The 19,442-nt window shown below is 45.3% G+C and overlaps 1 protein-coding gene across 1 annotated transcript in view; it reads left to right on the top strand.

The window, feature by feature from the left end:
• MYBPC3 (myosin binding protein C3) overlaps positions 1-19,442 on the top strand; it is a 128,627-nt gene that overhangs the window by 34,942 nt on the left and 74,243 nt on the right. Inside the window, exons 13-18 of the mRNA XM_073350333.1 lie at positions 259-391; positions 680-682; positions 1,896-2,020; positions 7,254-7,359; positions 16,303-16,469; positions 17,969-18,134. Coding sequence (XP_073206434.1) covers positions 259-391; positions 680-682; positions 1,896-2,020; positions 7,254-7,359; positions 16,303-16,469; positions 17,969-18,134 — 700 coding nt within the window. The remainder of the gene's footprint in view (positions 1-258; positions 392-679; positions 683-1,895; positions 2,021-7,253; positions 7,360-16,302; positions 16,470-17,968; positions 18,135-19,442) is intronic.

The raw sequence follows: 19,442 nt of genomic DNA, 5'->3' as shown, positions 1-19,442 counted from the left end.
CTAGTCTAGATCAGGCCACAGAATCATAGAAAAGGATGGAGGGTGAAGCTTAAGGCATTTGGGAAAGAAAGGTAGAAGGGGGTGAGGGCAGATATGGAAAGAACAGAGCAAGGATTAAGAAGATAAACCAATAGGAAAGGTGATAAAAACCTCCTTTCCTTTCCTGACTTCCTTTCCTCCAGATTAGGCTGCAAAGAAAGGAAACATAGCAAAGAAAAATTATTAAAATCTCCTTTTTGTAATGGTTCTTCATCTCAGCATTCCTCCAGAAACTGGATCCTGCTTACCAAGTGGACAAAGGACAGAAGATCAAGCTAATGGTTGAACTTGCCAACCCAGATGCTGAAGTGAAATGGCTGAAGAATGGACAGGAGATCCAAGTGAGCGGCAGGTAAATTAGAAAAGAGACTGGGAAATCCAGCCTGGAGAGTGTTAGGTCTGGAACAACCGTAGATACCAAGCCATCTTCAGGAAGGGGAGACTATAAAGAAAGCAGGGGGAATATCAGACGGGAAAGGGAAAGATGGAGGAAGACTATGGGTGTGTCATTGTGGGTGCAGTGCCAGTTAACATGTAAAATGACATTCAGTTTGCAGTTCTCATTACTGTTTCTTTTCCCCTCCTTGCCCTGTGCTCACTCTCTGCACATGGAATTGAACATTGTCATCTGCCCACTTAGCAAGTAAGTCCTCAGATTATATCTTACTGTTTCTGAATGTATTTAAGATCCAGTGAGATTGTCCTTCTTGTGATATGGGACCTATCTAAATGTAACAGGACATCAGCTACCGCTGAAGTGATTTTGTGCTGAAGTTCTGTTGGGACATAAGTGGGGGCTAATCAGGCCTCTAGTGAGGCTACATGGGAGAACACTTGTACTGGCTGGCATTCTAGCAGCCATTAACAAGAAGGGCAATATCCTTGTGACACAGCCCTCGCTCGAGGTTGGTTGGGGAGCACTGCCCAGTGACATGCTGGGGGGGGGGGAGGGTTGTTAATAGGGAAGCCTGGGCCCTTCCTCTCCACCAGGCTCCAACCCAGGGCCCTTTGAGGGCTATCAGTGATCTGACAGCTTGGAATTCTTAAGGCAACCCTCCCTGGGCCACTTCCTATCACCTCCCTGCAATTGTCTTAAGGTCATCATCTGGGGTAAGGCAGCATGAGGGTCTTCTGCTCACCACAAGGCACCTCCAGACAGCAGCATGTAGCAAGGTCTTTCTTCCCTCTCAGGCAGAAACTGCCTCCTCCTGTAGTATGGCCCAGCTCATTCCAAGGGCTTTCCCCTGCTGGGGTAGTCCAAACACAAATAAAGGGGACCAATGAAATCCAGAGTTCATATGAGAGGGAGTGCTTCCCTCTCAAGCTGTCTCTGCAGCAAGCCCTTTCTTCCCTCCCTCAGGGAAAGATATTTGGACAGTTGTTTAGGGAGAGATTCTACCTTCCCTCAGCTCATCTCTTGTGGAGCTGACAGTATCAGGTGTGCTCTCTTCTTTGGTCTGCCACCACATGAACTGCTCACCTGCCTTTTAATTCCTCCTCCAAGTGGTGCATTTGCTACAGATGTGGCAGGGCAGGACTGTCTCAGCTCAGAATGGTTCCTTAACCCCTTGCTGCTCAGTGTGAGGTTTGTATACCCCGTCACACCTTGCTGAACTCTCTCTTGTTGTTGTAAATAGTTCTCTGTGTCCCCCCATCTCTCACGAGCATTCTAGAAGCGGATAACTCTCAAACAGTCTTCCTCTCCCCTTTGCCAGGTAGGGTGGCTGGTACAAAGTCCTTCCCACTCCTCTCACCCAGGTCTTCCCTCCCTTCTCGCATGCGCCAGAACAGGGTGGCTGGCTCTAAAGGACATACTTGGTGAGAATTACACTTAGATTCTGTTTGCATTTCTTCAGATATATTTTTGAGGCTGTTGGGAATAAGAGGATCCTGACTATCAATCACTGCTCCCTAGCTGATGATGCAGCATATCAGTGTGTGGTTGATGAGGAGAAAAGCTTCACAGAACTATTTGTAAAAGGTGAGTGCCAGCAAGAGAAGCAGATCCACGCTAATACCATTTATTGTTATGTCCTGCTTCTCTACTCTGAGGATATGTGTACACTACGAAATTAGGTCGATTTTATAGAAGTTGATTTTTAGACATCGATTTTATACAGTCGATGGTGTATGTCCCCACTAAGCGCATTAAATCGGCGGAGTGCGTCCTCACTACTGTGGCTAGCATCGACTCATGGAGCGGTGCACTGTGGGAAGCTATCCCACAGTTCCCACAGTCTCCGCTGCCCATTGGAACTCTGGGTTAAGCTCCCAATGCCTGATGGGGCAAAAACATTGTCGCGGGTGGTTTTGGGTACATGTCGTCAGTCTCCCCTCCCTGCCTCCCTCCGTGAAAGCAATTGCAGACAATCATTTCGCGCCTTTTTTCCTGGGTTACCCGTGCAGACGGCATAGCATGGCAAGCATGGAGTCCACTCAGCTTACTGCTGCTGTTGTGAGCACTGTAAACACCTCACGCATTATAGTGCAGTATGTGCAGAACCTGGCTAAGAGACGGCAGCATGAGGACGATTGTGAAAAGGACATGGACACAGACGTTCCTGAAAGCATGGGATGTGGCAATTGGGACATCATGGTGGCAGTGGGGCTGGTTGATACAGTGGAATGCCGATTCTGGGCCCGGCAAACAAGCACAGATTGGTGGGATCGCATAGTCTTGCAGGAATGGGATGATTCCCAGTGGCTGCGAAACTTTTGCATGCATAAGGCCACTTTCCTGGAACTCTGTGAGTTGCTTTCCCCCACCCTGAAGCATAGGAATACCAAGATGAGAGCTACCCTGACAGTTGAGAAGCGAGTGGCGATAGCCCTGTGGAAACTTGCAATGCCTGACTGCTATTGGTCAGTCGGGAATCAATTTGGAGTGGGCAAATCTACTGTGCGGGCTGCTGTGATTCAAGGAGTAAATGCAATCACTGATGTTCTGCTATCAAGGGTAGTGACTCTGGGAAATGTACAGGTAATATTTCCCAGGATGGCTTTGCTGCAATGGGTTTCCCTAACTGTGGTGGGGCGACAGACGGAACGCACATCCCTATCTTGGCACCAGACCACCTTGCCAACCAGTACATAAACCACAAGTGGTACTTCTCAATGGTGCTGCAAGTACTGGTGGATCACAAGGGACGTTTCACCGACATCAGTGTGGGATGGCCGGGAAAGGTGCATGATGCTCGCATCTTTAGGAACTCTGGGCTGTTTGAGCAGCTGCAAGAAGGGACTTAATTCCCAGACCAGAAAATTACTGTTGGGGATGTTGAAATGCCTTTTGTTATCCTTGGAGACCCAGCCTACCCCTTGCTCCCATGGCTCATGAAGCCATACACAGGCAGCCTGGACAGTAGGAAGGAGCAGTTCAGCTATAGGCTGAGCAAGTGCAGAATGGTAGCAGAATGTGCCTTTGGATGTTTAAAAGCTCGCTGGCGCTGTTTGCTGACTAGGTTAGACCTCAGCACAACCAATATTCTCATTTTTATTACTGCTTGCTGTGTGCTCCATACTATCTGTGAGAGTAAGGGGGAGACATTTATGGCGGGATGGGAGGTTGAGGCAAATCACCTGGCATCCAATTTTGAGCAGCCAGACACCAGGGTGATTAGAAGAGCACAGGTAGGCGTGCTGTGCATCAGAGAGGCTTTGAAAACCAGTTTCATGACTCATAGATTCATAGATATTTAGGTCAGAAGGGACCACTATGATCATCTAGTCTGACCTCCTGCACAATGCAGGCCACAGAATTTCACCCACCACTCCTAAAAAAGACCTCACACCTATATCTGTGCTATTGAAGTCCTCAAATTGTAGTTTGAAGACCTCAAGGAGCAGAGAATCCTCCAGCAAGTGACCCGTGCCCCATGCTACAGAGGAAGGCGAAAAACCTCCAGGGCCTTCCAATCTGCCCTGGAGGAAAATTCCTTCCCGACCCCAAATATGGCGATCAGCTAAACCCTGAGCATATGGGCAAGATTCATCAGCCAGATACTACAGAAAATTCTTTCCCGGGTAACTTGGATCTTACCCCATCTAAAAACCCATCACAGGCCATTGGGCCTATTTACCATGAATATTTAATTACCAAAACCATGTTATCCCATCATACCAGGCTACGGTGTGACAGTTGCGTGTGTTTCTCCTTGATGCAAACTCGCCCCCTCTGTTGATTTTAATTCCCTGAAAGCCAACCACCTGCCCCCCTTCGATCACAGCTGGCAAAGGAAATAAAGTCACTGTTGTTCTGAAACCATGCATTCTTTCTTTATTAATTTTTAAAAAAAGGAAGATAACTGATAAGGTAGCCCGGGGGGTAGGGTGGGATGGGGGAGGAGGGGAGGAGGGAAGGACAAGGCCACATTGCTTATTGTAGCCACACTACAAATCAAAACTGTTTGAATGACAGCCTTCTGTTGCTTGGGCCATCCTCTGGAGTGGAATGGCTGGGTGCCTGGATCCTCCACTGCCCGAGTTCTTGGACGTCTGGGTGAGGAGGATATGGAACTTGGGGAGGAGGGCAGGAGGTTGTACAGTGGATGCAGCAGCAGTCTGTGCTCTTGTTGGCTTTCGTGTAGCTCCACCAGATGCCTGAGCATGTCCGTTTGCTCCCCCATTAGCCTCAGCATTGCATCCTGCCTCTTCTCATCGCACTCACTTAATGCTTTCCTGGACTCTGCCACTGATTGCCTCCATACATTCAGCTGTGCCCTATCAGTGTGCGAGGACTGCATGAGCTCAGAAAACATGTCATCATGAGTGCGGTTTTTTTTACCTTCTAATCTGTGATAACCTCAGATACAGAGATGAGGGGGAGCATAGAAACATTTGCATCTGCAGGGGGATTAAAAAGGGAGAGTAAAATTTAAGATGATACATTTCTCAGAACAAAAGGGAGACTTTTTCACAGTGAATTAAGCAATTCACAGCAGACAGCACATGTGTTTTAGGTACACGGTCACATTTTGCCTTTTATATTGGGCGCCTGCCAGTATGGTGACACATCACACACAGCTGGGCAACAGAATTCGGTTTCCACGCTGCCATGGTAAGTCAAAGGGTACGCGGGTTTGACTTCTGATGCCTTCATAACATGTGGGAATGTTTTCAAACTGCAGCGTCCTCCTTTCCCATAGCAAGCAATGCCGGTTGGGTTTGCCATTTAAAAGGAGGGGCTGCGGTTTTTGGTTGGATGTGCAGCCCTCCCCAGAAAACCTTCTGCAAAGGCTTTCAGAGTACCTCCAGAAGAGCTTCATGGAGAAGTCCCTGGAGGATTCCCGCTCCATCCCCAGACACGTTAACAGACTTTTCCAGTAGCTGTACTGGCCGCAAATGCATCCCAAGTCTTCAGGGCAAATCAAACATTAAACAATATTGCTTTTAAACCATGTACGGTAGTTACAAATGTGCACTCACCAGAGCTGCCTTATCCGGATTCAGGGTTGGGGACCCTGCCTTGGGAGGGTATTGGCTCCAGGGTGATGAAAAGGTCCTGGCTGCTGGGGAGAATGGATTCACCACTTGCCTGCTGTGCATTCTCCTCCTCATCATCCACAAAATCCTCCTCCGTGTTGCGTGAGACTCCCCCCTTGCAGGTGTCCATGGACAGTGATGGGGTAGTGGTAGAGTACCCCCACAGAATGCCATGCAGCTGATCATAGAAGTGGTACCCAGAGCGACCATTTGCCTCCTTTGTCTTTTTGTAGGCTTGCCTGAGCTCCTTGGCTTTCACGCGGCTCTGCTGTGTGTCCCTGTTGTAGCCTCTGTCCATCATGCCCTGTGCGATTTTAGCATATATATTAGCATTTCTTCTTTTTGATCAGAGTTTGGCCTGCACAGATTCTTCTTCCCATACAGCAATCAGATACAGTATCTCCCGTTCGCTCCATGCTGGAGCTCGTTTGCGATTCTGGGGGGACTGCATGGTCACCTGTGCTGCTGAGCGCGCCACGCTGACCGAACAGGAAATGAAATTCAAAAATTCCTGGGGCTTTTCCTGTGTACCTGGCTAGTGCATTGGACTTGAAAATGCTGTCCAGAGTGGTCACATTGGAGCACTCTGGGATAGCTCCCAGAGGCCAATAATGTCGATTTGTGTCTGCACTACCCCAAATTCAACCCAGCAAGGTCAATTTTAGCGCTATTCCCCTTGCTGGGGAGGAGTACAGAAGTCGATTTTAAAAGCCCTTTAGGTTGACGGCACAGGGTTGCTTGTGTAGATGCATTCATTATAAAATCGACCTAATGCGGCTAAATTCGACCTAACCCTGTAGTGTAGTGTAGGGCTGATACTAGTTAATCTCACAGAAAAGGACATTCTTAACAACAGAAACAGATTCTATTATTTACTGAACAACAAGGCATTTTTCTTCACAGTTAAATGAAGGCAGCAAGCAAGTTACAAGCTAACATAACACTTGAGTGCATCATAAAAGGGAGACAAAACAAACTTTATGACATATCAGATATTAGGCTATTCCTGCAGAGCATTGTGCTCAGTTTTGGTCATAGTGGGTTAGGGCCAGATGCACACCATGAGCCCTTTCTATCTGGAACTGTTTCTGCATTAACATTCATTCAGGCTTGTTAAAATAAAATTACAGTCCCAACCCCTTCCCCAACCTACCTGCAAAAATGATCAACAATTAAATGGTCAATGCTCACATTGCAAGTGTTATCTTTAGACTTTAATGTTAACACCCCATGAGATTAGTGGAGGGGGCAGAGCATGTTACACTTGGTTCACATTTAGAAGACTGTATTTGCAACAAAGAGGACTAGAAATATGCTTTACAAATAAAGTTTATCTGGTATATAAGCAAAATATGTTACATAGACTGCACAAATATGTCAAATGGGCCAGGTTTTTAACACCTCTGAATTTGGGTTATGAAGAATATAAATGAGAAATGATTAATCCCTCATTTTTATTCTGTCCCATAATGTAAGAACAGAGGAATCACTAGATAAAATTAATGGTATGAACTGGCATAGCAAATTGTATGCTGCCATATGGTGTGCATTGGTGGGTGCTTTGGAATGGATGAGATTAGTTCACTGCTCCCTAGTTACTGTAGAATGAAAAATGTCTTACCTTAGATCCTGTCCCTTTCCCCCACTAAGATGCAAATGAAGGGACAGGGATCTTAGTACTCTTTGTGTTCCATTATCCAGACCCTGTTTAAAACAGGCTTGTTCATTTCCAGAGCCTCCAATCCTGATCAGCCACCCATTAGAGGACCAGGTGGTGATGGCTGGAGAGAGAGTGGAGTTCGAGTGTGAAGTGTCTGAGGAAGGGGCTGCTGTGAAATGGTAAGGGTAATGTAAGAAAAAAAAAACAAAACAAACACCCAGTGCACACTCCTGTGTGGGGGACTCTAGGGCTGACACCATTAGTGTGGTTATATTGTCATGAGTGGCTGGGGCCTGTCCCTGAAGCAATGAGGAGAGGGACAGGGTGGAACTCCACACCCACATGCCTTCAGGGTCAGAAAGAGAGGAACTGAGAATACCCCATCCGCCCACCTAACAGGGTGATGGAGGATGGAGAGGGAGAGAGGAGGAGAGGGAGAGAGGAGGAGGAGGAGAGAGGCCAGAACAGATCATAAAGTGATAAAACAACAAATGTAAGGGATACTTTATGATGTATCCAGAATTTCTCACTCTACAATTCTAGCATTCTATCAATATACTTGTTTTGGAGTTTTCTATAGAGCCTATTACTTTACGGTCTAAGTGTTGCACAGGTTCATTAGATCTGCATGGCAAGATCCTAATGGACTTAATGGCATCTTCTGCTCTTCTTGTTAAATGGGTTCAGAAGCACTGTTGCCAGTGGTTGGAGGTTTTCTCCCTACACAGGGCACAAGCAAGCACAATGCCTTTGAGGGCTCTATAATAAGCATTAAGAAGTGGTTTCTACATTTCCTTTTGGGAGGTGTAAGCATATGACCCCCCCAGCACCAGCCCTAGGTGGCCAGCTAGTGCAGAAGGGGGCTAACTCCCCATTTCATAGCCACCTATCTATGTCCACTCTGGATTGTCTGTAGTACCCCAATGCTCACAGAGCACAAGACCTAGGGTGTTGGCATCTCCTGCACAGATGTGCAGCACAGGGATACAGATTCTGGCCCTTAGAAACCATTATTGATGGTTGATTCTGAGACTAACTCAAACTAGGGCAGAATAGAAAAAGTGGCATAACGCCATCTTCAGGGAATGTGTCAGGAACCCTCAGAGAAGTAGTAGCAGCTCACAGTGTCAGGGACAGGAACTCTCAGGGGAGCAAGGAGTGGTTTCCAAGGCAAAGGAAAATACCTTCAAGGAAGCAGACACTGTCAAAAGGGGAAGGGACTCTCAAGGGAGAAGTCAGTATTCCTCAGGACAAAAGCCTTTCCTCTCCTCTCCTCGTTGTCATCTTCCCTCTGCACAACTCCTCCTCATCAGCCTTCCTCATTGATTTTGACTCCTGGCTCTCTCTTTCTCTTCACAATCTCCCCCACTCATCCTTGGAGACTTCACCTTCCATGTTGACGACCCATCCAACCCCTTAGCTCCACATTTCATCACCCTCATGTCTTCATTTGATCTGCAGCCCTGGTTCAATTCTCTCACTCACCAGAAGGACTATTCACTTGACTTGGTCTTCATCAAGCACTGCTCTCTCTCTGATCTCTCTGTTGCTGGGTTCCCCCACTCTGGCCATCACCTGGTCTCTTTCATCCTCACCCAGCAGCCTCCCAGTTCACACCCTGTGACTCGGCCTTTCCATGACTTCCAATTGATCAGAACTGATGACTTCTCATCTGCTCGGCCCTCTCCTCCCTGTCCTCTCTTCCATCACTTTGGTTATTGATTCTCTCCATGTATTGCTCTTCTCCATCCTGGACTCTTTAGCCTCTCTCTCCCATTACAAGAGATCCACCCTACCCAACCCAGCCCTGGCTCACCCCCAACATTCCTTTCCTCCCCTCCTGCTCTTGCACTGCAGAGCAACTCTGGTGGAAAACCTGTGATCAGGCTGACTTCCTCCATTAGAAATTCATTCTCTTCTTTAGTTCTAACATCTTCATAGCTAAACTTTACTTCTCCAACTTAATTGATTCATGCCCTACAATCCCACCTGCCTTTTCACCATCTTTGACTCACTCCTCAAACTCTCCCCTCTTCCTGTCTGAGAGAAAACTGACAAACTATGATTTGACCTTCCTCTTTCCCTCATTTCACCTTCCCTTCCTCCTTTCCTCTCCTACAATTCTCTCCTTCCCCCCATTTACAGATGCAGAAGTTTCTCACCTGCTCTCCTCCTCTAACCCATTCCTCTGGCCCAGTAACCCCATCCCATCCCATTTCTTGATCTCTCCCAGGTGCTCACTCTCATCCCCTACCTTACTCTTCTCCTTAACCTCCCACTTTGCTCTGGCTCTTTCCCCTCACCATACAAACATGCTTTATTCTCTCCAATATTAAAATAACCCACCCTTGACCCCACTTTCCTCTTCAACTGCCCCAACTCCCTTTTCTCTTTCATTTTAAAGCTCACTGAACATGTTGTTTACAATTGCTTTCTGGAATGCCTCTCCTCCAATTCTGCCCTAGATCATCTCCTATCTAGCTTCCATCCCTTCCACTAAACTGAAAATGATCTTACAGAAGTGTCTAATGACCTCTTCCATAGCCAAAGGTCAGAACTAGTACCCCATCCTCAACTGTTTTGAGCTGTCAGCTGCTTTGATACTGTCACTCATGCTGTTCTTGAAATCTTGTCCCCTCTTGGCTTCTGTGACTCTGTCCTCTTGTAGTTCTCCTTCTACCTCTCTAACTGCTCCTTCAGCGTGTCCTTCAGAAGATCCTCCTCATCCCTCCCCCCACCAATTTTCTGTGGGTGTTCCTCAGGGCTCTGCCTTTGGTCCCTTTCTTTTCTCCCTCTACATTTTATTTCTGAGTAATCTCATCTACAAACCCAAATTCAACTTCCATCTCTATACAGATGATTCTCAGATATACCTCTCTACTCCAGACCCGTCTCCTTCTGTTCAAAATAAAATCTCAGCCTGTCTCTCTGATATCTCCTCATGGCTCTCTAGCCATCAGCTCAAGCTCAGCATGGCTAAAACAGAGATTCTAACCCTCCTCCCTAAATCCTCCCTGCAACCTCCTTTTTCAATTACTCCAAACTGGGGGTGTGATACCTAGCTGGATGAGACATATTCACACTAGTGCTGATTGTTCTAGCACACTAAAAATAGAATGTAGCTGCGGCAGTGCAAGTGGCTAGCTGCCCCAAGTGTGTGCCCATCAGAGATGCTATGTATGTACTTGGCATGGCTACTGCAGTCATGTGCAGTGTCGCAGCTAGATTCTATTTTGAGTGAACTATCTTGATCAGAGTTAGCACAAGCATGTCTCCTCAAGCTGGGAATCACACTGCCAGCTAGAAGTGAAGACATATCTACTGTGGACAACACCAGCATCTGACCTGTCATTCAGGCCCATAACCTAATGTCATCTTTGACTCAGACCCCTCTTTAGGTCATCACAACCAGTCTATGTCTAAGTTTTGATGATTCTTTCTGACTAAGATCTCTAAGATACCACCTTCCCTGTCCATCCACCCAGCTAAAACTCTCAGTCAGGTTCTCATAATTTTGTGTCTGCAACTTTGATGACATCACCCCCTCTTTGAATCCCTCCACTGGATTCTTCTCTATGGTATCAAATTTAATTTACTTGTCTTCACTTTCATGGCCTTTCAAGAGCAATCCTCACTCTACCTCTCATCTCTCATTCAGTATTGAAAGGTTGACACCCACCTCTGATTGGCCCATGAAGCCAGGCTTCCTTGCCCACGTGTTACATTTTCAAACAAGCACCTTCATTCTTCCCATGCTGCCCCTCACACTTGGGAGAAGCTCCCCATGATATCAGCAAATCTAATTTGTTATCTTCCTTGAAGTCTCTCCTCCAAACTCTCCTCTGCTGTGAAGTCTACAAAAAACTTGACAACTGTTAGGCTGCTGATGGGCTGAGACCACTGCTGATAATGCTGACCAGCACTGTCTCATTGTTTCCTTCTACTTCCCATCCATATGTCTGCATCCCTTTGTTGTTTCTTGTCTTATACTTAGATTGTACGCTCTGTTCTGTGTTTGTAGACCTAACACAATGGGGTCCTGGTCTATGACTGGGGCTCCTGGGTGCTGGAATAACACAAATAATAATACACCTATTCTCTTGACCATGCAGAGTCAATCATTATGCAAATTAGGTTTGTGAGATTGGAATGAGGGGCATTCAGTTCAGGGAGCCCAGCATGTTCAGCATTTTGGTTTACAGGAAGCTGGAATGCTAATCATGCTTGAAGAAGACACTGGGGAATTCTGACATACCAGTTCTTACATGTTGTCCTCACTTAGTTTCTTTTTCATAAGGAATCCTCTCATGCTTGTTAACAGCTGCCGGCACAAGGCTGTCAGCATTTCCCATAATACCCAAGTCATTCCTAGAGAGTGCTATCTTCCATCTGCCCTCTCCAAGGAAGGAACTGAGAATTTAAATAGACCCCCGCCCCAGAGCTGGCTAGAGTGTATAAATTACTCTGTTAAAAATACATGCGTGTGCACACACATTGTTGTGTAGTGTCCACTTACAGATACATGGTGACAAGGCATGGGGGGGCATTAATCTCTGTCCCTCCCGGAATACCATGCAATTGCTACTCTCTGATACTGTGCTTCAGAACCACTCCCCAAAACAGACCCACCACACAGACTTGATATCTGTGGAATGTGCATTTTATCAGACAAGGGAAAAGGTGCAGCTGTCTTTGCCTAATAGGGAGTAAGCAGTCAGATAGAGATCTCTCAAATACACAGTAACTGAGTTTGAGCAGTTAGGAATACAATATATAACATTTTAATGTCTTTTTTCATCATTTCAGAGACTCAATAAATGCCCCTTTTGTCAACACCTGGACTAAAGGGATAAATGTCATCACCTGGGAAAAATATCAAATGCCATATGGTTACTTTAGGGAGCTGTTTAAGTAGTTTAGGCCCTTCAACAGGGCACTGGGCCTTGGGACACATGTGCATATCCCAGTGTTCTGTTACAGCCTTTGGGCCCTTTAAAACTGGGAACTGTAATCACAGGTACATTAATAGGAGCAAGTATGTGACCTATAGGAAGACAGGTATAAGACTTCCTGACTCTTAGGAAGGGGCAGCAGAGACCACCGGTCAGTGTTGGCCTAGTGCGGGGCTCTCCATAGTAGTTGGAAAGGGTTACTAAAGGGGAAGTATTTGTGTTCTCCTTCACCCTCTGGCTGAAGCTGGAAATGCCTCAGGTGGTTATTAGCCAGTTATATCAGTTAATTTATTCTGACTTTAAGTTTGTGTTTTGGAAATAAAGCAATCCCTGAGAAAAGGAATGTAATGAGATTTGTAGCTAGGGTGTATTTTTTCATCCCTGGCTGGTGAATGTGCACACTGGTTGATAGGCCTAAAGTGAAAACAGCTGTACTAACTGCCGTAATAACAGTTCTGTCTGTGTTCTTATATGGCCTCCATGACTGTTGTATCTGAGCATGTTGCAAACATTAATGAATGTATTCCCACAGTATGCCTGAAAAGTATGGAAGTGTCTTTATCCCCACTTTTACAGAAGGGGGACTGAGGTACAGCAAGATTAACCATTTATGCAGGAAGACTGTAGCACAGCTGAGAATGGAGCCTAAACCTTGTGAGGCCTAGTCTAGTGTCTTAATTGTACTGTCATCCTTTTCTCTCTCTTCCCCCCTCCAGTCAGCAATGACTACATTTGTACTTCAGATGTGGTTTTGTTTGTTTTTTTTGGTGGTAGCATACTGTTGCAAAACTAACTGAAAAGTCTGGAGGTTCCCTCTTGAGGTTTGTAGTTTCCATTGTTCCACTGATTGTCTGTAAAGCCCTGTGCAGATAATATAATTTTATATGGCACCAGTAGTGTGCTAGCCACTTAACTAAATAAATGAAAGTAATAATGCAAAATATCCACTACTCCCTCAAAGAAAATTAAAAACAAAAACCACAATAGCAGTACTTATGCAGACAAAAAATAAGGCCAGATTCTACTATTCTTCTTCACGCTAATCCCTTATTTCTCAACTAGTCTTGTTTAAGACACTACTCAATGCATGTAACTTAGGGTATGTCTACACTGAAAGCTCGAGGAGAAATAAATGTACTAGCTCTGATGGAGCTAGAGTGCTAAAAACAGTGTGTAGCTGCGGTGGTGTGAGCAGCAGAGTTGCTTCAAGTACATACCTAGAATTTTAGATGGATACGTACTTGGGGTGACTAGCCCCTCATGCCACGGTGGCTACACTCTATTGTTAGCATGCAAGCTCAATCAAAGCTACCATGGGCATGCTACTGTCTACTTGAACTGGAAAGTACACCTTCCAGCTCAAAGTGTAGACATATCCTAAATCTGTTCTCCATTGTTTAGGCCCTGATCCTGCAAATGACTTGATCCCAGAAACTTCCTTCAGTGGTGCTCCACACGGGAACAACAAAGATGCGCCTGCACATATCTCTTTGCAGAATAGGAGTTCTACTGCTTTAGTCCTCCCGCAGCTGGCACTACAGTTTGTTACCAAACAAACACATTCACTAATCTGAGCTCTTGTATTCTGGTACTGGGGCACAGTTAAGGAAACAAAAAAAGAGCAAGGAATTTCTAAGTCCATTAAAAGCACAAGAGAAAGAAATACATTTTTGCCAAATGAACAAGCGCAAACCCCAAAAGGAAAGAAATGTGAATATACAATTTGTAAAAGCACTATCTTAATAAAATAAAAACATGTAAAATGAATTAAGAATATTTGCAGAAATTTCAGGCTACTTATTATAAAATCTTTATGTTATTTGTAAACTAAATAGTAGGGTTGTCAATTAATCGCAGTTATCTTACATGATTAACTCAAAAAAATTAACAGTGATTAAAAAAATGAATCACCAGTAATCAAATGGTTAAACATTAGAATACCAACTGAAATTTATTGAATTGAAATTTATTAAATATTTTTGGATGTTTTTCACTTTATATTATTATTTTTATTACAAATATTTGCACTGTAAAAATGATAAACAAAAGAAATAGTATTTTTAATTCACCTCATACAATACCGTAATGCAATCTCTTTATCGTGAAAGTGCAACTTACAAATATAGATTTTTTTTTTGTTACGTAACTGCACTCAAAACCAAAACAATATAAAACTTTAGAGTCTACAAGTACACTCAGTCCTACTTCTTGTTCAGCCAATCACTAAGACAAACAAGTTTGTTTACATTTACGGGAGATAATGCTGCCCACTTCTTATTCACAATGTCACCTGAAAGTGAGAACAGGCGTTCACATGGCATTTTTGTAGCCGGCATTGCAAGGTATTTATGTGCCAGATATGATAAAACATACATATGCCCCTTCATGCTTTGGCCACCCTTCCAGAGGACATGCTTCCATGCTGATGACGCTAATTAAAAAATAATGCATTAATTAAATTTGTGACTGAACTCCTTGGAGAAGAATAGTATGTCTCCTGCTCTGTTTTACCCACATTCTGCCATGTATTTAATATTACAGCAGTCTCAGATGATGACCCAGCACATGTTGTTCGTTTTAAGAACACTTTCACTGCAGATTTGACAAAACACAAAGAAGATAGCAGTGTGAAATTTCTAAATATAGCTACAGCACTTGACCCAAGGTTTAAGAATCTGAAGTGCCTTCCAAAATATGAGAGGGATGAGATGTAAAGCATGCTTTTAGAAGTCTTAAAAGAACACTCCAATGTAGAAACTACAGAACCCGAACCACCGAAAAAGCAAATCAACCTTCTGCTGGTGGCATCTGACTCAGATGATGAAAGTGAACATGCGTTGGTCTGCACTCCTTTGAATCATTATCGAGCAGAACCCCTCATTATTATGGACCCATGTCCTCTAGAATGGTGGTTGAAGCATGAAGGGACATATGACTCTTTAACACATCTGGCATGTAAATATCTTGTGATGCTGGCTACAACCGTGCCATGTGAACATCTGTTCTCACTTTCAGGTGACATTGTAAACAAGAAGCGGACAGCATTATCTCCTGCAAATGTAAACAAACTTGTTTGTTTGAGTGACTGACTGAACAAGGAGTAGGACTGAGTGGACTTGTAGGTTCTAAAGTTTTACATTGTTTTATTTTTGAATTCAGTTTTTTGTACATAATTCTACAATTGTTTGTTCAACATTCATGATAAAGAGATTGTATTCCAGTACTTGTATGAGGTGAATTGAAATGTATTATTTCTTTTGTTTTTTATAGCACAAATATTTGTAATAAAAAATAAATATAAAGTGAGTACTGTACACTTTGTGGTCTGTGTTGTAATTTAAATCAATATATTTGAAAATATAGAAAACATCCAAAAATATTTAAATAAATGGTATTTATTATTAACACTGTGATGAATAGCAATAAATTTTTTAATCACTTGACAGCCCTACTAAATAGGGAAGAGTTTTTACAAAAGCTTTATGCCAATGACTTGCTGTGTGACCTTGATCAAGTAGGTTCACTGCTCTGTGCTTCAGTTTCCCCATATGGAAACTGGGAATTATAATAATTACATACACTCTCAGGGAGTGTTGTGAGGCTCAGTAATGTTTGTAAAATACATGGAGATCCTTGGACAAACAGGGTGGGAAAAGTCCAGAGTAACTCCCCTCTTCATGTAGATCCCTCCTAAAATCTCACTTCTTCTGTGATGCCCACAAGTTATGAGTTCATAATAAGTAAATAGTAATTAATAACAACAGTTAAAATGAACCTTAATCAATTTAATCTTCTGGATTTTCCACTGAGTTCTGTCTTCTCTATGTCAGTCTTTTAGACAGTAAGTTCACTGGGGGAAAGGATTGTATTTATCATTGCCTCCTGTATAACATTCAACACATTGTCAGGGTTAAGTATATAACAAAAATAATAATTAACCCTCTTGTACTAGGAATCAGAATTTCAGTGCAAATGAACTGTCAGCAAGTAGTGGTGTCAGCGCTGTGCCTTTTGGTACTGTGTGAAATGCGCAGTCTTTTGCCACTTAGGTCACCATCAATCCAGCACTGCTGTCCTGTGCCCCCAACCTTCAATATCATGCAGTTGACTTTTATCCTGCCCCAGAAGGGAGCGAGTGAAGCAGAGTGACAATACTGTTTGGTACTGCAGGGAAAAGGATGGAAATGAGCTGAAACGGGAAGAGACATTCAAGTACCGGTTCAAGAAGGATGGGAAAAAGCATTACCTGATCATTAATGAGTCAACCAAGGAGGACAGCGGGCACTACACCGTGAAGACCAATGGTGGGGAGTCAGTTGCTGAACTGATCATACAAGGTAAGTGTGACGTTCTGTACCTTGTGGGAACACCCTACATCCCCCATGTTCATCCTGATAATATGATGCTGTGGTATCTAACGCAAAGTTTGTCATGTCAGGTGTCTTTGGAAGGCTCATGATGTACTGATCATTGTTGTTATGGTAATGTTATAGTATTCGTTATAGGTTGTAATTTCATGTATATAGTTATGATGCTGAAAATGTGTCCTCATGGCTTAAAGCAAGCCCAGGCAAAAACTCTCCAAGAGCAAGGGGACAATTCACACCACATCAGGGCATGTATGGGACAAACCCAGCCCAGCCTCACAGGAACAAAAGACACTGGCCTAGGCAACAAGAAAGAATCTGTTGGACTTTCAAGTGAGTCACCCCCCTTTCTTTGGTCTGTTTGGGACTGCGATGAAATAATGATCACCTGACTCTGAAGGGGGGGGGCAAAGCCAAGAGGGAAGAACGAACACGATAAAAGGGAGAGACTTTGCCATACTCTTGCTCTCACTTCCACCTCCATCTACAGACATCACCACCAAGCGACTGAAGTGCTGATCAAAGGGGAGAGCCTGGCTGAAGGGCAACCAGCCAGCCTGTGGTGAGAAACATCTAAGTTTGTAAGGGCACTGAAAGTGTTAAGATTGGCTTAGAATGTGTTTTGCTTTTATTTCATTTAACTAAATCTGATTTGTTATGCTTTGATTTATAATCACTTAAAATCTATCTTTGTAATTAATAAATCTATTTGTTTATTCTATCTGAAGCAGTGTGTTTGGTTTGAAACATGTCAGAGACTCCCCTTGGAATAACAAGCCTGGTACATATCAATTTCTTTGTTAAACTGACGAACTCATATAAGCTTGCAGCGTCCAGTGGGCATAACTGGAAACTGAAAGACAGAGGTTCCTAGGGTTGTGTCTGGGACTGGAGATATTGGCTAGTGTCATTTGGTTGCACAATCCAAGGAGCAGCTTACATGCCAGAGGCTGTGCATGAACTGCCCAGGAGTAGGGGTTCTCACAGCACAGCAAGGTAAGGCTGGCTCCCAGAGTCGAGGACTGGAGTGACCTAGCAGATCACCGGTCCAGATAACACCAGGGGAATGTCACAGTAAGTTACAGGCAATGCCAGATAATCAGGGAGGTTGAAATGTGCAAGAGGGCTTTAGGTAACCTTCTCCATAACGGGATGAGAAGGTTAGTCCTTATGCCTGGAGAAAAATTAAACTATAGCTGGGGAAATGACCAGAGGCCTCAAGGAGACAGAAGATTGTTAGATCTGCGTGCCAGATGTAATAGATATCCTGACTGCAACAGGTGCCTGGCTACCAGTCCTGTTAAATCCTGCATACTGTGGATTTCTCTTCACATTTCACCTCTCAACAAACAGCATCCTCAGCCCTGGCTCCCTCTCTTCTTTAAAAGCAACATCAACATTTTACTGTACAAACCAACCTTTGACCTGCTGATGTTTGTGTTGCTTCCTCCCACAACTCACAACTCTAGAGAAGAAGCTGGAAGTGTACCAGAGTATTGCAGATCTGACAGTGAGGGCACGGGATCAGGCAGTCTTCAAGTGCGAAGTCTCCGATGAGAATGTGAAAGGAATCTGGTTGAAAAATGGAAAGGAGGTGATCCCAGATGAGAGGATAAAGATCTCTCATATTGGCAGGTGAGTCCTGCTTCAGAAAGCTTGGACAGCATTGGGTATGACACTAAAGTCCTCTCTGGATAGTGATGAGGAAATGAATATAAGCCAAGATCCTGTTCTGGCTTCAGCTAACCAGAGGAAGTTGGAACATTCCTGAGCACAATGAACATGTAGCCATTCCTCCCTTCTGTGATCTGCCTGGTTGTGTGCACCACATGTACAGTACTGGCATGTGTGTTATTCTGCAGGTGTGCATATAGTATGTTGGTCTACATCTGAACAATGGAGCATCAGCCCAGATTCTCAGCCTTTACTCTGCCTTTCATTTTTTGGGGGATTTAAATTGCTTAGAGACCACACTGATGATCACTTTAGAATAGACATAATCAAATAGATTGATACATTAGATAAGGATAGACAGATATCAGTACCAAGAAGTAAGTCTGTGTTAATTTACTATAGTTTTTAATATATATAGCAGGGGTCTCAAACATGCGGCTCACGGGGTTATTTTCTGCGGCCCGCCAGCTCCCCGCGGCTCCTCCGTCCCGTCCCCCCCAAGAGTTTACCTAGACCGGCTCCAGTCCTGAACGCACCAGGGGCAGGGCAGGCTCCCTGCCTGCCTGCCCTGCCCCCGCGCTGCTCCAGGAAGTGGCCAGAACCTAGGGGAGTGGGGGGGGCACAGGGGTCTGTGTGTTGCCCAGGCCGCTTCTACAGGTACCTCCCCCAATGCTCCCATTGGCCGCCCTGCCCCCGGTGCGCGCCAGGCTGGACCTGCCCCCCAAACCCCTCCTGCAGCCGAACCCCGTGCTGCACATTGCATCCCGACCCCCTGCCCTAAGCCCCCTGCTGCACCCCTCCTGACACCCCAACCCCCTTCCCTGAGCCCCCTGCCAAACCCCACATCCCTCCTGCATCCCGACCCCCTGCCCTGAGCCCCCTGCCACACCCTGCACCCTGACCTGAACCCCCTGCCCACTCCCCACACCCTGAGCCCCCTGCCGCACCCCACATCCCTCCTGCACCCTGACCCCCTGCCCTGAGCCCCCTGCTGCACCCCACATCCCTCCTGCACCCCAACCCCCTGCCATGAGCCCCCTGCCACACCCTGCACCCTGACCCCTGCACTGAGCCCCCTGCCGCACCCCACATCCTGACTCCCTGCCCCACCCTGCACCCCAACCCCCTGCCCTGAGCCCCCTGCCGCACCCCACACCCTTCCTGCACCCCAAGCCCCTGCCCTGAGCCCCCTGCCACACCCTGCACCCCTCCTGCACCCTTTGGGGGCAGGGAGGGGGCGGAGCTGGGGTGGGGATTTCAGGGAAGGGG

Source organism: Lepidochelys kempii, chromosome 6 (assembly GCF_965140265.1).
Source record: "Lepidochelys kempii isolate rLepKem1 chromosome 6, rLepKem1.hap2, whole genome shotgun sequence".
NCBI classification, from domain to species: domain Eukaryota; kingdom Metazoa; phylum Chordata; order Testudines; family Cheloniidae; genus Lepidochelys; species Lepidochelys kempii.
Note: the sequence above shows the minus strand (reverse complement) of the source record. Positions and strands in the feature narration are given on the sequence as shown.